This window comes from Cervus canadensis, chromosome 16, assembly GCF_019320065.1.
Source record: "Cervus canadensis isolate Bull #8, Minnesota chromosome 16, ASM1932006v1, whole genome shotgun sequence".
Taxonomy (NCBI): domain Eukaryota; kingdom Metazoa; phylum Chordata; class Mammalia; order Artiodactyla; family Cervidae; genus Cervus; species Cervus canadensis.
In genome coordinates, this window is record NC_057401.1 from 29,757,237 (window position 1) to 29,769,672 (window position 12,436).

Below are 12,436 nucleotides of genomic sequence, written 5' to 3' on the forward strand. Positions count from 1 at the left end.
ATGATGCTTCCTCTCTTGGATAAAATATCCCTCTGTGTACCATGTAACTCCCAGTGAATTTGTGTCTTATTCCTGTGTCTGTGAGCATGGATCTTTTGTTTTGACGTCGATACTGCCTTCTTTTAAAATTTTATTTATTTTCTGGTTCTGCTGTGTCTTTGTTGCTGCATAGACTTTCTCTAGTTGCGGGGAGCGGTGGCTTCTCTCATGGCTCAGGGGTTCTAGAGCACACAGGTTTAGTTGCTCTGTAGCATGTGGGATCTTCCTGGACCAGGGAACAGACCTGTGTCTCCTGCATTGGCAGGTAGATTCTTAACCACTGGACTACCAGGGTAGTCCCAGTACCGCATTCTTAGTTATTCTTACATACTGTAAATCTTGCTATGTCTGGTGAGACAGATTTTCCTTCTTCCCTTTATTTGTTGACGCTGCCTTGATTCATTTTGGTTCTTTGATCTTCCTCTTTGTCTAATCTGTCTTTCCTACTTATTTCTGGTGACTCTGGAAATTCATTTTGGTTTTCAAACAGTTTTGTTTCTGAATTTTGTTCAAAGTATCTTGATCTTAAAGTTTCAAGGCCTTTTTTCTCATTATTCTAAACGTGCTTAGTTTTGCTTCATATTTTTAATTCTAACCCTACTGTTACTTCTGTCATATACAAAATTACTTCTTTATGTTGTGATTTTTTTGCAATCTCATAATTTAGCTTTCTTAAACTTTTGAAATGTTTTCAAACTTACTGTAAAGCTACAAACGTAAAAACAGTGGAAAGAACACCCATTTGCCTTTTACTCAGATGTACCTCTTTGGTTAACAGTGTTTTCCATTTATCATTTGTTCTTTCCACATTCAGTCTTTTTCGTTAAATCATTTGAAGTTAAGTTACATATATTATGGCCCTTTCATGACTGCTGCAGCATTCTAACTACTGCCTGTTTGTTTTTCTTTATGAAAAAGCCTTGAGACTTGGATTGTAGGAACATGTATCCAAAGGGGAGTTTGTATTTGCTGTGCCAGGAGATGCAGGGGTAATACTGGCTTGGAACAAATTTTTTTCTTTTCTTGTCATAGAGATTCTTTATGTGGATAATAGAAATTTGAAATGCATACCCATTGTTAAAAATTCTCTGGGGAATTATCCTTCAATTAAAAATAAATTAATTTAAAAAATTATCTGGGGGACCAGTTTCTTCACAGTACTTCTGTCCTGATTCCAAATGCAGGCAGGGACAGCCAAGCTTCTTTGCCATCTCCTTTACCACTGAGGTTTTTCATTTTTCTCTTGGTTCACCTTTTGCTTGAAATACCAGTTCTGTGTCCTGGGTTTGTGTAGGTGAGATGGACGTGGGGCGTGAGTTCCATCTCCCTGTTTCACATGGACTCAAGACCTTGCCTTCTGACCGTCTGTGGGTTTTAAAATCCAAGCCCTTTGTTCCTAAGACCGCTTGGTCTACCAGCCTCCCAGTTATAAGAGTTATGTCATCTGGTGATGTGAGCGGGTGTGTGTGTATGAGTGAGTGAGTGAATGCGAACTCATTCATACATTTAGGAGATTGTTTTATATGTTGCTTTAAGTATTTATTGCAGGACAGTCTTATAGTTAAAATTATCTCAAATACCAAGATTGGATATCAAAAATATCACTAACCCTTTAAACTGGAATTAGTTTTATAGAGACTGACAATCTTGGAAAAACATGGTCTCTGTCAAGTTTAATGTAATTATATCATCCTCTTGAAATTTGAGCTTGCTGTTCACAAGAAATTGACTGTAAGATAACTAGTTTTAATATACACTGACCCATTTTACTAATAAGGGGTGAGGGCTTTATACATACTTGCTCATCTTAAAAGATACTCAGTAACTCTGCCTTAAGGCATTGGCAGATGGAGAGTTATAATACCACCTTCTTACTGCCTTAGAAAGCCCAACCAAGGGAAGGTTGGTATAGCTGAAACATTTATCAGGTATCCACCTTCCATCTGTCTCAAAGGAGAGGGAAGAAAAGAAAATCTCTACTCAGAACATTTGCTAGGTTAGCCTCCTCTGAGAAACTTCGAGCAAATGATGGCTTTTACCTGCTAGCCAGATAGCTCATTTTACCTCCTTGAGAAGGAATAATGGAGCCAGAAGCTAGGAGGTTCCATTGAAATCCCTCCTTGTGGAAGGGCAAACAGCAGTATGGAAGAAACAAGTTTAGGACAGTATCTCTTCTGATGGAAAGAAACAGAGAATGTAAACAGCACACACATTGGCTGTGAAGTGTCCTCTGATACGTTCATAGTGGCTTTGATTTCCATCATCTATTTAGAGGAATATTATACTGTTCACCTCTGAACTGCACAGGTCTGTTTCTATGTGATTTTTTCACTAAATATGTACTACAGTACTTATGTAGGGTTAGCTGAATCAGCAAATACAAAGGAACCATGTATAAGGAGGGCCAGGTAAGTTACATGTGGATTTTTGAGAGTGTGGAAGGTCAGTGACCAATAATGGTCAGTTGTGTAATTTATGAGCATGTTGTGTGCAGGGGAGAGAGAAAGCAAGCCAGTCATAATGTAAGTTGTGTAAAAGATATTCTTAAAGTATGTAAATGGAACCTTAACTGCTACTTAAATGTATCTACTTAAATGAAAAATAATATTTAAAAAAATTTGGGGGGTAACTTGGCCGTTCCATATGAATATTTTTCAGTATTAAAATTTTTTATTTTTTATAGATTACCAAGAGAAATATCAAGAGTTACTTGAAAGAGAAGACTTTTTTCCAGATTATGAAGAAAATGGAACAGATTTATCAGGGGGTGGTGATCCGTAAGTTCTTTAGATCCTTTTTTTGTTTTGGGGGTTTGGTGTTTTTTTTGGATTTTTGTTTTCATTTTTTGGTTTGGCCATGCCATGCGGCTTGCAGGGGAGATCTTAGTTCCCCCTGCAGGGATTGAACCCAGCCCTCCTGCAGTGGAAGTACGGAGTCCTCGCCACTGAATTGCCAGGAAATTCCCATCTTTAGCTGCTTTCTTTGTGAGTTCCTGTGGCCACAGCTTGTGGATGGAGTTATTAGACTAGAAAAGATGATGAAAGAATGTGCATTTTGATTTAATGATGTTAGTAGTATATATGTAGTAGTTATTTACCAGATATTTTCAGAAAATCATATTAAACACTATGACTGAAAATTAAATATAGTTAAGGTGAAAACTTAATGTAGCATATTCAAACAGTTTTTATAAAAGAGATTCTATTAACTTTAATACTATAAGATTTTGGGCAAGTTCTATGCGTTTTTCTCCATCTATTGAATAGGAATAGTAGTACCCCTCCTTGAATTTTTTTGAGACCTAAATGAGATACATAAATAACTTGGAGTAGTCACCTGGCACACAGTAAAAGTCTCAAAGCTTGGCTGTTAAGGGATTAAAATTAAACCACAGATAACTATATGAAAATGTTTGGGTTGATAGACATATAAGACATAAAAATTATAGTCCTGTATCCCATATCTCAATCTTTACCTGCCATTCTTTATGACAAAAGAAACTTTTATTGTATTACTCATTTATCATTAGATCATACTACATTTTGTATATAGAAGGACCAGGAACTTGAGGTTTACTCCCAGTTCTGTTAACAATTCATGTGAATTTGAACAGGCTACTTAGATTCTCCTCTTCATAAGTAGAGGGCAGAAATAAATCCGTGGCTTTAGTTTTTCTTATCCCATCTCATGTATTGTAGGTTTAACAAAAAAAAGAATCACATTTATTCTTTCTCCAGGTAGTGGCATTTTAAATATAAGTCTGATTTTCTGATAGTGTCATACTTTTATATACTAGCTTAATAGAGAAAAATACAGGGATGTGCTTCCAGGCACAGTTAGAGGGGTTCAACCCTGCTGAGAGTGACCAGTGGAAATTGAAAGTTGTCCTTGGCATTGAATGTCAGGTTATCCTCTAAAGTTTAGCTTAGTAAGCATTATATTCTCTTTGCCCTAATGAACTTCTGGCATTTCAGTATGTGGCCTTGTACTAGAAATGAGGGAAGAAGGAGAAAGACCCATCAGCAATTGGTAGGACTGGCAAGATAATTTTGTCACGTGTTGGTCAAAAGGGTCCTGGGGGTGGGGAGACACATAACCTTCATGACTTGGTATCTTAGACATTTTCTGAATTTAAAAAAATAAACCTCATCTGTGCTGCTTTCACAGGTACTTGGATGATATTGATGATGAGATGGACCCAGAGATAGAAGAAGCTTATGAAAAGTTTTGTTTGGAATCAGAGCGTAAGCGAAAACAGTAAAGTTAAATTTCAGCGTATCAGTTTTATAAAGCAGTTTAGGTTATGGTGATTTAGCAGAACACAGGAAAGCAAGAAAATGTGTCACACTTATACCAAATTAAGGATGTTGAGTTATGTTACTAATGTATGCAACTTTAATTTTGTTTAACACTCTCTGCCAAAATAAACTTTATTCCCTATAACTTAAAATGTGTATATATATATAATAGTTTATTATGTACAGTTAATTCCACTGTTTTGGCTGCAATAAAATCGATTTTGAAAAAAATGAAAAATGTTGAAAGTAAATTTTGCTAGCTGGTTAGTAGCTTATCCTTTAAATTCTACTTTTCTTGAGGGAAAAATTCTTAGCCTGGAAATACATATAACTGCAAAATGTAGCATACTTTCTTAGATAAGAGTATTATAGCTTTCACTTAGTTTTACGTATAGTGTCTCAATGAATTGAGTTTCAAATACGAATCACAATCACAAATATCTTTAGGACCTGCAGTCTTAGAAATGTCATTAATAACTAATTTACATGTCCAGATGCTATTTGATACCAGGGGCTTTTAAAAAGGCATTTTAAAAAAAAGTAAGAACTCCCAACTAAACAACCAAGATCTTCACTGAGGATTTGTTGCAATTCTAGAATTTTTTTTTTAAAACCTAACCTCATTACTCTAAAAACCTAGAATATTATTCTGCTTCATTTATATGGCTTTCTCATTTTTGTTTTATAGCATAAGTTGCATTGACTTTTTTACTAGAGAATTTTACTAGATCTTTGTCACTCAAGTTTTCATCTGCTTTATAATTGATACACCTTGAGAACCACTTTTCTAATACTTTTACTATAATGTGGTACCACCTCAGCCCTACCTTAGTAATATTTTTACCTATGTCAAAAATCTTTTTCCAACTAATTAAAACGTAATGTACAAAAAGATTGCTTGTAAATATGCATGTAAATAGTTCTGTTAATAACCCACTGTTTTACATTTGGTACATCTGTGTCTGCTAATTCGATTAGCTTTCTCACTTTTTGGCTTGTTTGTTTGGTCTGGATTAAAATTAGACTTTAAAAATAAAATTTAAATAGTTTTGTTTCCTCTAAGTTTTCGGAGTAGTATCCTGGAATTCTAAAGAATTTCTATTGAATTTTTTTACATGACATCATAAAATTAAGATTTGAAATCAAACTACTAGGATAGAAGATATTCATTGTCTGTTGAATTAGTTTCAATAAACATTCACATCTACCTGGAAAAACTAGCAATTATGAAATGTAAACTCTTAGTGTTCTTATTGTAAAAGGCAAGTATATATGTAATTGGGATTTTTTAATTTGTAATAGAATTTTTTTCAAAATGATGGCTAACATGGTGGCTGTTGCCTCCGTCTGAAGTTCTCTGAGGATTGTGCTCACTGTGAATGAATCTCAGGGATGAGGGCAAGGGCGTGCAGGAAAAGGCCTGGACGTTAGGCTGAGGCCAGGAATATGCTCACTGAATATACTTTAAACTTTGTGCAGTTGCTCTGTGAATAACCACCCAGTTTTATCTACTAAATGTTACCAATATGCTATACTTAGGATAGCTAGCAGTAGGATCAGTATGTTCCAGTTATTGGTGCTACTTAAGTAACCACCCAAACAATAACCATTTTATCATGCTCATGTTTCTGTGGCTTAGGAATTTGGACAGGGTACAAGAAGGGTACTATTTTTCTAGTCTGCACCTTTTGGGAAAAGTAAGGACTAGGGGTGGCTGGAACAGCTGGCTGCTGTAATCTTCTAGAGTTGTCTTCACGCACATGACTGATGACTGGGCTGAGGTGACCTGAAGCACCTACACCTGGCCTGTCCACGTGGCTTAGACTTCTCCCAACATGACAGCTGGTTAAGAGGGGGCATTGCAAAGTACCCAGGAAGAGGCTGCATTCGGAAGCTGCAAGCAGCACTGCTTCTGCGACAGTCTCTCTGGGTTCTGAGTAGCTCGCTAAAAAGCCATATCAGATAGGAGGCCTTTAAGGAACGTGTGGACATGTTTTAAAACTGCAGCAGTGCATAGTGAAAGGAAGAGTTGGTCTTTAGGATTGCCATGTCTTCAACAGAAATACAGATCCGTACATCTTTTGTAACAGGGATTATTAGTACAAATCTTTAATGAGCAAGGACACAATGGTGCCAGTGAATGTTAGTCTTGTAACAAAGTGCAGATATTAGTCTTGGAAGTCGTGTCATTAACTCAGACCCTCTGTCTGTATTGTCAGTGCCCTGCAGCCAGAGACTACCGGGGCCACACCTGTACCTGAATATGTTGAGTTCAGTACTTGTCGAGAGGTAGAGTATCCACCATGGGGAACTGTAGGCTATGTCAGTAAAAGTGTTCAAAAGAACCTATTGTGGGATTGGGGCTTTGGTTGGATAATTTGGGAGAGGGCTGAAGAAACTGGAGATTTGCTCTAGCCTGGATGCTGTCAGAAAGCAGGGGAATTCTGTGATTAGGTATTTTATTCAGTCTTATCTGTCATGAGGACAGTAGGGTATGGATTAAGTTGTCAGTTTTTTTTTTAAGAATTGTCACATTTATTAAGAGAGGATGCTTGATGTAAGAGTGAAAACCTATCCAGGACTGAAAATCAGCTTAAACTGAAAAAGCAGCAGCCCTGCCTGTTAATCAAGCTGGGAGGACAGACACAGATAAAGCCAGCTGCAGCTTAATAGGAAATGTTTTTCCCGAGGTCATGAACCCCAGTGTGTGTGTGACCAGGGCTTTGTTATCAGTGATGCTTCGAGACCTGCTTTTGCAGTTCTCATCCATCTTTCTGGGGATACCCAGTTGCTAAACTGCCCTCACCTCAGGATAGCAGCCAGTCCCTTAGTTAAACCCTGTTTCTAACCCTGCTACAGAAAGAGCATCCAACCAGGAACTGGTCTCTCTCCCCTTAGAGCTTCCTCAGAATTCCTCAGCAGGAGCCCAGACCTTACAAGGAAGATGCGCTCCTCCCCCTGTGGAGAGCCCCATTTGAAGTGTACTTCCTTGCTTACACATCAAATATTCTGTCAGACCACAGGCTTCAGCCCAGTGGTCTTTAGCTGACTAGACCTTAGCAGATACAAATCATTTAAGGGCATGTACTACTGCCGTATTGTGTCAGCCTAGCAAAATGCCAGCCCGGGGTGAACTGGACACTGCTGCTGCATCCAGGCTGTGGGAGATGGTTTTCTGTTAGGTTTGTACTACTGTAAATCCATAGTCACCACCTTCATTTAGGCTGCCAGTAATCTTAACTGTGATTCTTCATTCTCTTGCTCAATTCAGAGACTCTACTCTGTCTGCCTCTTTATTCCCTGATGATTTGCTTCACAGAAAAAAAAAAAAAGGTCATCAGAGAGATGTTCACAAATGCATCTGAATATGCTTCATCCCTCCTCTTCCTCTATAGGAAGTATCCCTCCTGTTATTAAAGAATAGTTTTCCAACATGTGCTTGAACTCCCTGCCCTCTCACTCTCACAAACTCTGTTCTTACTTGGTCTGTATTTTTTAAAAAAATATTTCTCCATGGCCCTTTGCATGAGTTTGAATATGCCATTCCTCTCATCAAAAGAAATCTGGCCCTCACATTTCTCCCCAATAACAGTCCTGTCTCTGCTTCCTCATCAGACGTCCCTACCTATTTGCTCTTCAAACCCACTATATATTCTGCCACTAGTATATACAACAGCCCTTGTTACAGTCAATGATGACATCCATGCCATTTAATTGAATAAACACTTAATTCTTTAGCTTGTTCTCTAGGCAATATCTGACACTGTCAACACCAAAATTGAAAACATCCCAAGTGGCGTTAGTGGTAAAGAACCTGCCTGCCAATGCAGGAGACCCAGGAGATGTGGGTTCAACCCCTGGAGGAGGGCACAGGTAACTCACTCCAGTATCCTTCCCTGGAGAATTCCATGGACAGAGGAGCGTGATGGGCTCTGGTCTGTGTGGGTCACAAAGAGTCCAACACAACTGAGCAACTAACACACAGGCATCTAGAAGACAACGGCTTGCTTCCTCCATAGCTTTGTGCTGTTTCTCATGTTCAGTACTGGTGTTCCTCAAAGCTCAATCCCGAGCATTCTTTTCTCATGTCACAATATCCTTGGACTAGCATCTTCTCCCAAAGCTTCAATTAGCAGCTGTCACTTTCAAATAAATATGGAGGTCAGTATCACTGCTGACCTCCATATTTATTTCTAATATCCTGATTCTAGACCTTTACTAAGGTGTTTCCACTGAGAGGTCTCACAAAATTTGTCATACTATTATTCCCTGAACTTGTTCTTACACCCGCCTCTCATTGAGGGCACTGACACCTATCCACTTTCCCCAACCAGAAACCCCTGGAATTGTTTTAACTCTTGATGTTAAGTCATCCCCAAGATTTAAGTGTTGATCTAAATATTGGAACTGTGTTCTCCATTCTCACTGTCTAGTCTTGAGTCTGAACTGCCCTCATCTCTGCTGTTGCTCTTTCAAAAGCCTTTTGAAAGAGCCACACATCTGTTCTCATATCCTTCAATTCACTCTCCATTCAGCACTTGCAGGAATTTTTCTAAAGTATTGGATTGGCAAAAAAAAATCCAATGCAAAAAGCACCACCAAACCCCTCTAGTAGACAAAATTCATATATAGGAGTTTCTTAACACAGTGGAAGGGGGAAAAGATGGGTTTTGATAGAATCTAAGTTAGCAGTGTGTAATAAAACTGAGGTTACAGATCATGGTTATTTGAGGTTATTACACCTTACAAAAGATTGAAGTCAGTTTGCATATCAGAATTCCTAAAATGGAGATGAATTTAAGGAGTCATATTTCTCTCAATCCCTTAGTGCTGCCACCTTTTGTTTAAAGCCCTTGTAATAGTTTACCACTGCTTTTAAGATAAGGTAAATAATTCATAAACCTGTATTGCCTATCTCTATAATCCAGTTTCAAGCTTCTCTCCCACAAGAAGAGTCTCTTTATCCTCTTTAAGCATACTTAGAACAAACTGGCTTTCTTTCAACACTTTTAAGGGAGGGGCCAGATTTTTCCTTTGGACCTCAGGGCCTTAACATATGCCGTAACCTCACCTTGAAACACTTTCCCCCTCTACTGTATTTAGCTAACACCTACTTAACTCTGGATTTCAGTGGAAATATTTCCTCAGCCTGGATTAAAGTGAAAGTTGGGGGGGCGCGCGGTGGTGTGGCACAGCCGGCCGAATCGCGGGCGACGGCCCGCTCAGCCCACCCACGCTCCCGCCAAAAAAAAAAAAAAAAAAGTGAAAGTTGCTCAGTGGTGTCCGACCCTGCGACCTCACAGACTATACATTCCCTGGAATTCTCCAGACCAGAATACTTGAGTGGGTAGCCATTCCCTTCTCCAGGGGATCTTCCCAACCAAGTAAGATTCTCGCATTGCAGGCAGATTCTTTACCAGCTGAGCCACCATGGAACCGCGGTTTAGGTCGCCCACTATAAACTCTCACCAGGGCTTCCCTGGTGCCTCAGACGGTAAAGAATCCACCTGCAATGCAAGAGATTCTGGCTCGATACCTGGGTGGGGAAGATCTTCTGGTGAAGGCAATGGCAACCCACTCCAGTATTCCTGCCTGAAGAATTTCACTGAAAGAGGAGCCTGGAGCCCTACAGTCCATGGGGTCGCAAAGAGTCGGACACGACTGAGCGACTCGCACACATAAACTCTCACAGACCTCTGTATTTTATTTTAGGAACATTTACCAAACTTGTGATTAAATTATTGTCTAGTCGTTTCTTTCCAGTTAATCTCTAGCCCCCGTCCTCGACCATGGATCGCGTTCCCTTCTTTATCCACAGCACGCCTAGTACATAGACTCTCCACAAATGTTTGTTTCAGTGGCAATAAATATAGCAGACGCGTCCACTTGCTATCGTAAACAAAAATTTTAAAGGTGCAAAGAAAGCTGAACGACATTTTCTGACATCAAACTAGGAAAGCAGAGGTCTCTATCTTCGGTCAAGTTTTTTTTTTTTAACCGCTTTATTGACGTATAATTGTTTAGATTATTTAAATAGTATCACGCCACTAAATTCCAAATCTTTAGCTATCTCGGCTAGAGCATCAGAACGTGCGTCCTCACCACCTTTAGCACAACCAGGTCTGGCCGGTTCCTTGGGCGGGGCGGGGGTGGGGGGTGCCGGAAGTAAAAGCCGGACAGTATCAGACCAACTTCCGGACTGAGAGCCCCTGCCTCCCCTACTTCCGGTCCCGCCCTTTGCGAGAGGAGGGCTCGGTTAGGTCAGGACTTCCGGTCTCCCTTTGTAAAACGGGCGGGTTTCCTAGGGTGCGGGAAGGTTTGAATTGCGGCAGTTTGTTTGCCTTCGGTTCGTCTTCGCGGTCGCAGCTGCCGCTGTCTCCGGCTACTCGGACTTGACGAGAGGCCGCCAAACCTCCCTGTAGCCTTAACTCCTCTCGGTTATGACTTTTCTTTCATCGAGAAACATCACTTGCTGGTAACTTGTCAAATTCAAGAAATACTCCTCGAGAAGCGTCGTAGGCAGGAGAACAAGCTGCTACTCCGAGTATTTTGGCAAACTAAAGCACAAGGGCCATTGATTGGCCTCGTTTCCACGACTTTAAAGCTCAGAACTGCTTGCTGTGTGAGTCGAAGACGTTGGTGGTTTGGATGAGGCTTTTTCTGTAGAAAGGCGTTTGATGAAGTTCCCGTTAATGTCGAGAACAAATTTTTTGATCAAAGTAGACATGACGCTGGCAATGTGGGCTGGAGCCAGATTATTATTATTATTAATGATGGCAGGAACTTAAGATATTCTAACTGTTTCTTGTGTCTGCTTGATTATTTAAATAATCCAAGCAACAATTATACCAGAATAAGCTGTTGGAAAAAAATCTTGGCTTAAGATAGAGGCCTTTTCCCAGTTGGTATGAGAAAATATATTTTTCGACTGTGTGTCTGCACCTGTTTTTTTCTGAAATAGCAAGTAGACCTCGTACATATATAGGATACATATAGCCGCAATATAAATATGCTTAGTGCTGTGATATTTATTGCCCGTTAACAAGTTTGTAAACAAGTGATGTAAAGTGGTTGGTATGGTCTGGGGTGTGGAAAATTACCAATGAGGGGAATACTGGAAATGGATTGGAGAGGGGGGAAAACTGGGAAAAGGTCCCAGACAGTTTACAGGAGTGGAGGGAAAAGTTGACCAGAAATAGAAAAGGAAGAGCCAGATTTATGGGAGAGACATACTGAATCAACAGGACTTGTCACAAGGGTGTGAAGAGAAACACTAAGAAGTCAAATTGAGATGCCGTTGACTCAAATTGCAATTCAGGAGGAGCAAGAATTTTAAAATTTACTTATATATTCTTATATATTACTTATATATTTATGACTTAATAGTTATTGCACCCTTATTATTATTGGCCAAGTATTGTTTTAGATGCCAGGGGTACAATTGTAAATAAGAAAGATGAAGTCCCTGCTCTCCTTGAGTTTTTGTCCATGACCCTGGGATCGAACCCGGGTCTCCTGCATTGCAGGCAGATTCTTTATCATCTGAGCCACCAGGGAAGTCCCATGAAAAAAGACAAAAAGCAAGTACATAAATAGAACCCATTTTGATAGTAATAGATGTTATGAAGAAAAACGATTAAATGGATAAAAAGTCATTGTTGGGAACAACTTTTAACTGGTAAGTTTAGGCCTTTGAGGAAGTTAGATATTTGTGCTGAGATATTATTGGTGTCAAAGAGCCAGTCATGTGATGAGTCGGGGAAATGGCATGCTGGCAAAAAGAACAGTGCAAAGGTTCTGAGATGCGTTACAGCTTCTTAAAAAAAACAAACAAACATTAAAAAAGCCAATGTAGCTAAAGTGTCCTGAACAAGGAGAGAGTTAGGAGAAGACATGGAAGAAGTAGATAGGTGCAGATTATATGGCTTTTATAGGCTGTGGTTAAGAATCTGGATTTTATTCTAAGTGGATTTTATTCTAAGTGCAAAAGTGCAGAAGGGGTTAAATATCATTTTTATGTTACAAGGTCCTGCTAGCTACTGTTTGTAGATTGGCCTTGAGGGAGTTAAGAATGAAAGTGAATTCGAGGGTATTAACAT

At 39.5% G+C, this 12,436-nt stretch overlaps 2 protein-coding genes across 8 annotated transcripts in view; both read left to right on the plus strand.

The window, feature by feature from the left end:
- PAIP1 (poly(A) binding protein interacting protein 1) overlaps nucleotides 1–4,489 on the plus strand; it is a 29,026-nt gene extending 24,537 nt beyond the window's left edge. For all 3 annotated transcript variants that reach the window (XM_043488786.1, XM_043488784.1, XM_043488785.1), the window contains exons 10-11: nucleotides 2,723–2,816; nucleotides 4,207–4,489. In XM_043488786.1, coding sequence (XP_043344721.1) covers nucleotides 2,723–2,816; nucleotides 4,207–4,300 — 188 coding nt within the window. In that variant the 3' untranslated portion in view covers nucleotides 4,301–4,489. The remainder of the gene's footprint in view (nucleotides 1–2,722; nucleotides 2,817–4,206) is intronic.
- Nucleotides 4,490–10,541: 6,052 nt separating this feature from the next.
- The window catches only part of C16H5orf34 (chromosome 16 C5orf34 homolog), a 30,516-nt gene continuing 28,621 nt past the window's right edge, over nucleotides 10,542–12,436 (plus strand). For 2 of the 5 annotated variants that reach the window (XM_043488966.1, XM_043488967.1), the window contains exon 1: nucleotides 10,543–10,959. The gene's annotated coding sequence lies outside the window, so the exon portion shown is untranslated. Of the gene's footprint in view, nucleotides 10,960–12,436 lie in introns of all 5 variants that reach the window. The other 3 variants (XM_043488965.1, XM_043488963.1, XM_043488964.1) reach the window with 3 other exon arrangements.